General features: G+C 38.1%; 1 protein-coding gene across 1 annotated transcript; it reads right to left on the bottom strand.

Annotated features, from left to right (window-relative positions):
• Positions 1–1,932: 1,932 nt before the first annotated feature.
• IMPACT (impact RWD domain protein) lies at positions 1,933–9,822 on the bottom strand (the record flags this gene model as incomplete). The annotated part of the gene is made up of 7 exons (XM_010077558.1): positions 9,787–9,822; positions 8,912–9,040; positions 8,103–8,155; positions 7,103–7,165; positions 4,183–4,268; positions 2,403–2,531; positions 1,933–2,106 (listed from the first exon to the last, which is right to left on the bottom strand). Coding segments are annotated over exons 1-7 (670 nt in total), but the record flags the coding sequence as incomplete, so codon positions are not given.
• Positions 9,823–9,934: the final 112 nt, after the last annotated feature.

The following is a 9,934-nucleotide window of genomic DNA, read 5'->3' as shown; positions in this document are numbered from 1 at the left end:
GGTGGTGGTCCTGACACCAAGACAGTTCCACAATTTAAAATACTCAATAAAGGAATTTACACAGCAATCCGTGTACTGTCTTAACATATCGGTTAATATCATTGCACCATACAGATTATGCAGATAAAGTATTTTGGGCACATACTAATCTCTTCATCTGACAAAGAAGCCAGCTTTCACAACAGTGTCTACCCCATTCCTCACCTCTTTCGTCTTGCTTTCAGAAAAATGAGTCCATACCACAGTAAAGCTTCCCTCCAGTCTGAAGGCCAATCACCTCACACTGTACAGCAAGACTCTGTGAAACAACATGGATTTGACACTTGGGGAATTGCTCTATCTTTATACTAACCACATACCAATAAGTCTTGACTGGAAATTCCTAGGTTTGAGTATATGTTGTCTTTAAAAAAAACCACAACTCATAAAAGAATAAATTAAGAAAGTCTTTGCATGCAAAAGGGAAATTACTAGCCTGCTTTAAGTGTGTACTATTTCTTGATGTAGACATGTATGTCTGCGGGAACAGACGCTTTCATAAGTAGGAATGATCTTACTCGTAAATCATGATCAAAGAGCAAGAGTTTTTTAAAATGAGAAAAGAACACTAAATCAACGATTTTAATTTCTTCCCTTTCTAAAGCAACACAGTTCATAGGGACTGACTACAGCTAAGAAAGCCCCTGAAGTGCAGTGGTACTTTAATGAAAGTGGTAATGTAGCAAGTATTTTAAAACACTTGAGTTATTCCACATTAACCTAATGAATAAAATTACTTTCACTTCGCAAGCAGTAAAATAATAGCTCAAAAAAGCTGAAGGTGTGTTCAGAAAAGCTCAAGTTGTATCGAGACAGAGAAAAATAAGAGAGATGACAAGTGTGAAAAGTGCAGGACATTTTTGAAGGTGTAAAAATAAAATTAATAATAAATAATAATTTTTTTCAAAAATATAAGAAGCTCTAGCTTACCAGAGATCTGTACTGCCAGCAAATAAATATATTATGACATAAAAGAATCACTTAAAGAAGACACAGTTGTAGCACAAAAACCTAAATGAATGTACAGTATTTATGAACTTAAAAGGTCAGGCAAGGATGATATAGTGGAGCCTAACCACAGAAATAAGGTTGAGCAAGCTGATAAAATTAATAGAAACAAATAAGCAAAACCAGACCATATATATGTATATATAAAAGTATAAAGGGAATTGGAATATGAAGCTGTCGAACCATAGCTAAAGTATCTAACCCACCAGTTAAAACTGCTTCTGCAGGAGGTGACTGATGCAATAACAACATCTGAAAAGTCTTATGTTCATACTAGGCAAACTAACAAGGGAGAAGCAAAACCCAAAAAACCACAGACAGATTAAAATGTTACAGTTTTTGTATAGGGAAATATGCCTCAAAACCTTGTCAATCAAACTGCTGAAAGAGGGGAAGCATGATGGGAAACAAAATATAGCTGTCCTTTTCTAGGACTTTGTCTAGGTCTACATTCACCAATTATTCCAGTAAGAGACCGGAACCAATGCAAACATTTTTTTCTAGTTGTAGGCAAATACAAATCTAAAAGTGCGCTTATCCCTCTCGCTTAGGTCTCAATAAAGATTTACTTATTTATTATCCAAGTGTATCTTTCAACAGAATCCCTTTCTGAAGGACTGACATTTATAAACTCATATTAATAAATTTTTCAAGTAACACACGGTAGACTCAGTAGTTTCTAAGTATCTTATGATAAACTTGCTGACATCCAAAAGTCAAATTTTTATGTTCTTATTCTCTTACATCTAGTGCACTTGACGGTAAAGAATAGCAGGAAGCACTGAAGAGCTAATATTTAGAGGTATTTAGCTGACAGTTAAAGTGAGAAACTGACAGACTACTTGGGCAATATTAGCACACAAAGATGCAAAGACAGGCAGATACATTTGGCTAGTCCCAAGTATTTCAGTAATAAGTCAAGCTCAAAGTACAGACAAAAAGGGTAGAATTTATCTCTACTAACTTGTCTGGGTGTCACCACAGGAGCCAGATGTGCCTGGAAAGTACTCCTTCGATCCGTGATTGGGTTACCGTGACATATGGATGGTAGTTCTTCATCTACTGATCACAAACAAGGAAGTTTTTGGGTTTTTTTAAAGGTACTGAAACAATGTATATGGCTACATACGTAAAGAATGTCTCAGCTTTAAAAAAGGGATTTGTTAAAATGAAGTACACAAGATGACATACAGTTCCCCCAAAAATATGTTGGGGGTTTTTCCTATGATTGTTATTAATCTGTATTATGATTTTAATGTTATTAGTTTTCCTCAAAAGCTGAGTAGAAAAACAGAATCTTAAGGCGTCCCTCTTCTAAATTATTTCATCAGAATTAACAAGGGCATGTTTTTTACCTTCTTGACTTTCAGATGTAATGTAATTTAACATTTTAATTGGATCTTCCTGAATGGGCTGATCGTCTAGGAGAAAATAATTTCCATCATCTTCAGCAACTTCTTCACTGGTTTTCTTAATATCTGGTTCTATTAAGATACAAGTAGTAGACTTTATCACACTTTTTTTGTGAGACATGCAAGACAAAATTTCCTTTTTTTTTTTTTTTTTTCCTCAGAAAATCTCTGGCTTTTCAGTTCAAATCAGTTTGCCATTAAGAATTATGAAATACAGAACAGTAACATTAATTACAACAAACCCCTGAAATTCTTAGTCTAGTATTAACTAAAATCTTGCTTAGAATTAGGAAAACAATATTTAGGTTATAAGATCTTCGCATGGTTATCTTCTGTTTCAACAGTAGTTAACAGTATTTCTAAGAAGAAAAGAAAAATTATGTTTACCATTTCCATTAAAAATTTACAATGCTACCATTAACATAATCTGAGTTTAGAGACCAAAATAATCTGATGTTTCACAAGAACTACAGTAATTTATTGGTTATTAGGGGAAAAAGGCAAAGCTATTGTTCAGTGCTGCTTCACTAGGTTATAAAATTGTTGTGTTTGAAACATACCTCTGGACATGTTTCAAGCACTCTGGGATTCCCCAAATCCTATTTTCCTTCATGCATAGGACATACAAAAAATAATAGTTAATAGCAAAAGAGTCAATATCACACACAGTTAGTGCTCTGGCAACTGGATTTAGAGGGAATCTACCATACAGACAAGTTAACATATCGCAATCTAATTTCCTATTTAGAGGGCCAACAATGTTGTGATGATACTGGTTTTTAACAAGGGTATTTTCAATAAAAAGGCAGAGGGGTGATACAGCATGTTCAAAAGGCCTAGAAAAATCCGATGTATTACGTAGAAGGCACAAGGCTGCTGTCAAAATACCCAACACACTTCCCACACTGTCAGTAACATTTTCCCTTCTCGGTATCCACTCCTGTAGTCATGTCAATGAAAAATTACGTTTTAAAGGTCTGTGATGTAGCAACAAAATGCAGTTTATTGAAAGACTAAAACTAGACCTTATCATGAAGAAGCACTGAAAGTACTTTTTTTTTTCCTCTTCAGTATTTTATTCCTCACAGGACTAAGCTAACGTCTATGACTTAGAAAAATACTTGTATTTCTTTTTGACACAAGCATTTCATAGTGGTTGAACATTTTAAAGCAGAAAAAAACCCACCACTTTTTGAAAGAATAACCGTGAATTTACAGAGAATCTATCACTGTAAGAGTAACAGCAGAAGAATTACTGCAACTCTAGTGATGATGTACTTCTCATCCCAATATAGTAAAATGCAATTAAGATGGAATACATGATCACACATTCCACTGAAGTTTATCTTCTCTTGAGGCTAATCCCCATCCTCCAAGAGTGCACTCAACACTAAAAATTAATTACTGAGACAAATTATTCCTTTGCAGAACAGAGGACAATGCATAACATACCTGTGTGCAGCACTCTGCTTTCATGCAAGTAATTTAATTCCTGAGAGAACTGAGGACCTTGTCCTAGCTCACTGAGGCCACCCCCTTCCTTTTTTTTTCCCCTACTGATTTTTCAAAAGGGAAGCTATCACTGTAAAACAATAAGCCATGACACTGCAGACCTGTTATTTAGATCCAATATAAAACTGGACAAAGTTTTAACTTGTAATTAAATCTTAGTTTGCAGTTGAACAAGAAGCAAACCTAAAACACCATGTATTTTCTGAAGTACCTGGATCTGATGATTGTGCCTTTTCTATCAGAACTTCCCGTATCTTCTCCACCCATAAATAAAGTATACTTTCACCAAGGTTCTGTCTGGAAGTTAAAACTCACAGTGAACAAAGAATCATTTTTGCAGATTTCACTTGGAAAGAACACCAAATAACATACAGATTGCAGACATATAGAAATAAAACATAATCTAGTGAGATAAAGAGCTTACAAAGGCTTGAGAAAAGTTCTGTCTCAGTAGTTCACTGGGTGAAACACATCTGTATCATTATGTACTCTATTTGTAACTTGCCTTTTTTTTAAAAAAAATAAACATTAAAAGCACCACTGTTGGGGGAAAACAGGCAACCGACGGAAACCTTCTGGCCACTAAAGAAAGGGAAGGCAACTGTGAGAACAGTAAGTTGAGCAGTTTCCAGTATTTTCAAAAGAATACTAAGCCAGGATATCCAGCCTTAGAGCTTCCTCTGGATCAGTTTTCTCTACAAAAGGTACTGCAATGCCAGTGGTGAGCTCCTTGGCCTATCTGTGGCCGTAGGGGACTCTTCCTCTTCATGCTTGGGAGGGGGGCTCTTCCTTAAAACAGCCCCAGTTCTCTTCCTCCTCAAGCACACGCACAGCAGAGGTTGATCTTGGTGAACTGCGATAGTAGGTCAGTGGCAGGGGAGCACTGGACTGATATGCTAGAGTGCGGGTAACAAGCAGTCCTACAGGACAGGGAGGTAAAGATTTAGGTCTAGGAGTCCTTAGTCAGGGGACACAGGTGTGTATTAAGGTACTGTGGGAGGACAAGATGAACACCTTTTTAATGTGCATGCTCAGAGTTCAGAAATGCTGCCTTAGTGTGCAGCAGGACCCAAACAACCCAAAATATATTCAAAACGGTGTCCTGAAAAGTTGCCTTAGTAATTACATTTTAATACGTTTATGAACTGTGTGTTTGTCTCAAAAATGAAACCAAAGACCTAGAACCATAGGCAATGGTCTCTCAATTTTATGCCTACTGCCACCATCTGGGGCACAACCTAAGTACATATCAGTGACAGAATGACATTTTTAAACTCTTGCTTTGCTTAATGTATACAGCACAATTCCTGAATGCAATTAGAAATTCAAACAAATACACGTTTTAAGAAAAATACTCAAGCAAAAATAAGGAATTTATAACCTTGTCTTGCAACTTGCAAGTAAATAGTTACCTCCTATGCTGCTATTTTTCTTGTCACTTGTGTCTAAGTCATGAAACAAAGCTTTGTATTGAATAAAAGTCTTACCAGAAGAATACCTGGAGAAAAAACCCACACAAATATTGGCTACATTTTTAACTTCTAAGAACTTTGGGTCTCACAAAACAGACTTGTGATTTCTAATTATCTGTTTTTTCCACATCCTTGAGGAGACAGTGATCAACAGGATAGTTCAGATTGTTTTAGACTGCACAACTAAGCAATTTAGATCACTAGGGACCTGAAACCTGGTAAAACACACACTGTAAACAATGCAAGTACCTCTATTTACCTGAGAACTATTTGGACATTGGATAGATAAAAGGCTTTCACTAATACTCTGCACATCAGTGACTACTCTAGGAAGTGTTTAAACAGTCTAAAATTACATATATGGCCTACAGTACAAATGCATTCTGCTGAACAAACAAAAATGACAGGAGACCAACGAGGGCTCTAAACAGCAACTGATACAGACAGAACAGAGCTGCAAGGGACTGATCTCACTAGCACAATTTAACAACCTACAAGACTGCAGGGGGAAAGAAAAGGAAGGGAAAAAGAAAAAAAAAGTTCTTCACAACTATGACATTCCACCAGATGCTCAGGACAGTTAAAGAAGAACCTTCAGCAGCTCCACCTCTGGTAAGAGACTCCAGAAAATCCTACAAATCTGGACAATCTCCATTCTTTTCACCCCACTAAATAACTGTGGTTAATATGATCCCATAAAAGTTTTCACTTAAAATCCTTGTGCATTTTTAACACTTCAAATTCAGTTTTGTTTGCTTAAATTCTGTTGCTTAATGAGGTAAGAAACCCAGTTACTCAGAGTAACTGAGTAATTGGATAAAAATTCCTTACGCAAGCTAAGTGCTCTCTTTCTTATTTCATGGCATTAAAAAAAAAAAAAAAACCAAACTTTGTCATGCAAGATGTTGAGATTTCAGTGTTGTGGGCATGACTGTGCCTCCTTATGACATATTTTCATTTCATTTAGTTTATATTATCTTTGGGATCTGAAAGAATTAAATAAACCATATAAAATTACTACATTTACTACCCCAATTTCACAGCAATTCAAAAACATATAATTTGACTATTTCTAAATGTTCCATTTATTCTCATGCACTCATCATGAGTTGTTAGCGGCACACGGTGACAATAAACAGTCTGCTATGTTACAGATTCTAGTTAATAGATTCTACATGTGTTTAATTTGTTTTAAAACCTACTTCTCCCTTAGCTATCTTTTAAGAAAAACTGTTTTGTCACTTACGCTCTAAGACATGAACAAATCATATTTCACGTTCTGTGGTTTAACATTCAAATGCAGAATAGATGCAAAAGTCTCGTGCTTCATAGCACCAATTCATAAGCAATCTCACAGATTCTAAAGGGTGATATATTAGGAGCCAAAATGAAGACTTCTATCCTTACAGACCACCAGGTCTAAACAGTATAAAATAAAATTTGTCCAAGTTGAACACCATTTGTTCTTCCAAAATGTTTAGTAAATACACAGCACCTTTAACTGTTAGATTTAGAGAAGAAACTTGCTGGTTTATGGCTATTGCTGCTATCACTTCACAACTACTAGCTCATGCAGGTACTTAAGTGCATACATTGAGCAAGGCATGAAACTGAAAATACATTGTCTCCTTTTATTATACTCCACAAACTCTAACTTACACATATATTTCTTCCAAGCTATTTGCTAGTTCCATATAATCTTGTCCTCGAAGCCAAGGAGCACTAGAATGAAAAGAAATACACTGAAAATTGTGCCCATATGCTGATTCCAACATCACAAACAACATTCATTTTAAAATAATAAAAAACTTTGTCAATCACTCCCATTTAACAAGATTCCAGATGTAAACACCTTGGTAAAAGCACGATCACCTAGTTCCCCTTCAAGATTCCTAACTTGGGCTGCCTTTCCTTACCTCAGCGAAGAACACTGGACCTGTATTTTCATGGCAATCCACTGTTACTCCAGAGCCACCTTACATATTACTAGCTTACCTTTACCACTCCTCAGAACCATAGTATCTATCATATTTAGGATGACCCTTCAGTTCTGTACCTGTATCCTCCTGGTCTCATGTTAAACTACAAACGTCGCCTCAAGTTTACCAGCACTGTTTTGTATTGCCTTGTCAATACAGGCCCCTCTATCATCCAAATAAGGGATCTGGCTTACACGTCTCCATTCTCCTCTCTTTTACATGTCAGCAGACAAGGAAGAGCAGGGGAAAAAACAGGAAAATGGTGCATGCCATGGCTCCATCCCAACAAGAGTCAGTGCTCAAATGAAAAGCTTGCCTTACAAAATGAAACAAGGACACAGACAAGAGGGGTATCGCCAAGGAAGCGATGAGATATCACTGACTAACACAATAGGCAGGAGCCACCATACCTCCACAGTCTAACTGCTGCCTTGCCACAAAATAATGCTGCAAGAATTAGAGTTGAGGGAAGAGAGCAAACTGTCATAGGAAGCTCCATGAGGCTAACTTGGGAGAAAGAACAGAATATTCTTGCTTGAAACATCCCCTATCCCTGGTACAGTTTAATTCAAGGAGTCAAATAAATTTCAACTTACACTGTAAACAATTAACAATGGTAATTCAGAAAAGAAATACAAACATGTGAAAGAAAATAACTCTCAGCAAGAAGCTTCACTTACTTTAGTTGATAAATAGGTGGCTCTGCAGTTGGATATCCTGGTGGCAAAATCACCTGAAAGAAATTCAGGATAAACATTCACTGGAATTCTCTCAGCTAGCTGAGCTTTACTGATGGGCTCTAATATTGAGCACTAGGACTACAATCAGTGTTACAAATGAAGAAAATAGTCTGCTACGTTGTTACAGAATGACAAGAAAACCTGAATATCTGTATTTAGGATTCCAATAACGGTAATGCATAAAAATATCATATTTCATGGTGCAATCTTTGTGTCATGCAAAATAAAGTACAGAAGAAATTTGAAAGGAGCTGCATACATGGTTATGGGACTTATTTAAGTGACACCGCACTTCAGTAAGTAGATGCTTCGGTGTTTCTTGCACTAAGTAAAGTTATTGCTTTCAGTTCTGTAATGATAAAGTAGCAAGTTACTCAGCTAAGCTGATCTGAACTTTGTTGTGTGTCCACACTTTCCAGAAAGTAAACCTAGAAGCAATTGCAGCAGATTCACTGAGGTGTCCTACACAAAGTTAATGTAAAAAATATTTTTAAAATTAGTCTTTAGAGAAAAACACTGAAATTTGTTTTTGCCAGGTGCAGAATTAGGATAACTACTGAAAATGTCACAAGCACACTGATGTGTTACAGGAACAATCACTGAAAAGTCAATCACAGATTCCAATCCAAAAGCTCCTTAATCCATGAGAGTAGCTAATGAATCCGATTTAAAAAGGTTTCATGCAGGCACAAGATTTTGCCTGCATCAGTCCAACTGCAAATTCTGTGCCAAACTCCTTACCACTATACCTGCAGACAAAGGGTCCACTTTGGTTGATCCAGGCAATCGCTAATTTTAATACAGTAGATTTTTTCATCTTCATCAACAACACACCAATCTTCACCATATATGGATGAAAGAGCTTCAATTTCATCAATCTAGTAAAAGCATTATGCAACAATAAATAAACAAACTCCCCCAAAGCCCACAACCTTGTGTGCCAGTTTTAAGTCCCACTCTTCTACAGCTTATTTACAAACATGACAAGACCCAGTACACTAGACATTGATAAATATCAGGGATCCAGTCCCAACTCACAGCATAACTAAACTTCGCCCAGTTCTTCCACACGCACACTGACTTTTGCATTTCTGTGGATAATTCCATAACCCTCAGAAGCGCCGAAATTAGCAAAGTGACACGGAGCAGCTGCTACACATTCCTGCAGCCCCCAGCCACTGCTGCTCCCGGCTGGGCCATCCCCCAGCAGGAGAAAGCCCCCAGAGCCTTGGTACTAGCTCTTTCTAAGACTGAATAAATTTATCCAGCAAATTCCCGTAAAAACCGTACAGCCACCTTCCACCTAGAAAGGAGACACCTGAAACAGCTCTTCAGTGCAAATGTGCAGTCAGTCACCCGTTGGTGCCTGCTTCAGTGCAAATGTGCAGTCAGTCCCCCGTTGGTGCCTGAACAAAGACAATCTCGCTGCCACTCGGGCAGCACCGCGGCCCACGGGCACTGAGCTCCTCACAAGGCCGGGGTTCACCAGAAGCCACCCGAAACCACCGCCTGCCAAGCGTCGCTCACTCTGAGGGCCCAAGGACGCCCGGCCCAGCAGGACCGCGACAGGCCGGGCGCACAGACGCTGCTCCCCCCGGCCCCGCTCACCCCCGCCGGCGCTCACTTGTTGCTGGGCCGTTTCCAGGTCACTCGCTGCCATCGGTACCTGAGGTGAGGCGGGCAGGAAGGATTAGCTCAGGCACCTACCCGGCGCAGGGCAGTGCGCGCATGCGCGGATGAGAGAGTTTGCGCAGTAGTGACACTGAAGCTCC

Source organism: Pterocles gutturalis, unplaced genomic scaffold, assembly GCF_000699245.1.
Source record: "Pterocles gutturalis isolate BGI_N339 unplaced genomic scaffold, ASM69924v1 scaffold1323, whole genome shotgun sequence".
NCBI lineage: Eukaryota > Metazoa > Chordata > Aves > Pterocliformes > Pteroclidae > Pterocles > Pterocles gutturalis.
This window is presented reverse-complemented; position numbering and strand designations above follow the sequence as displayed.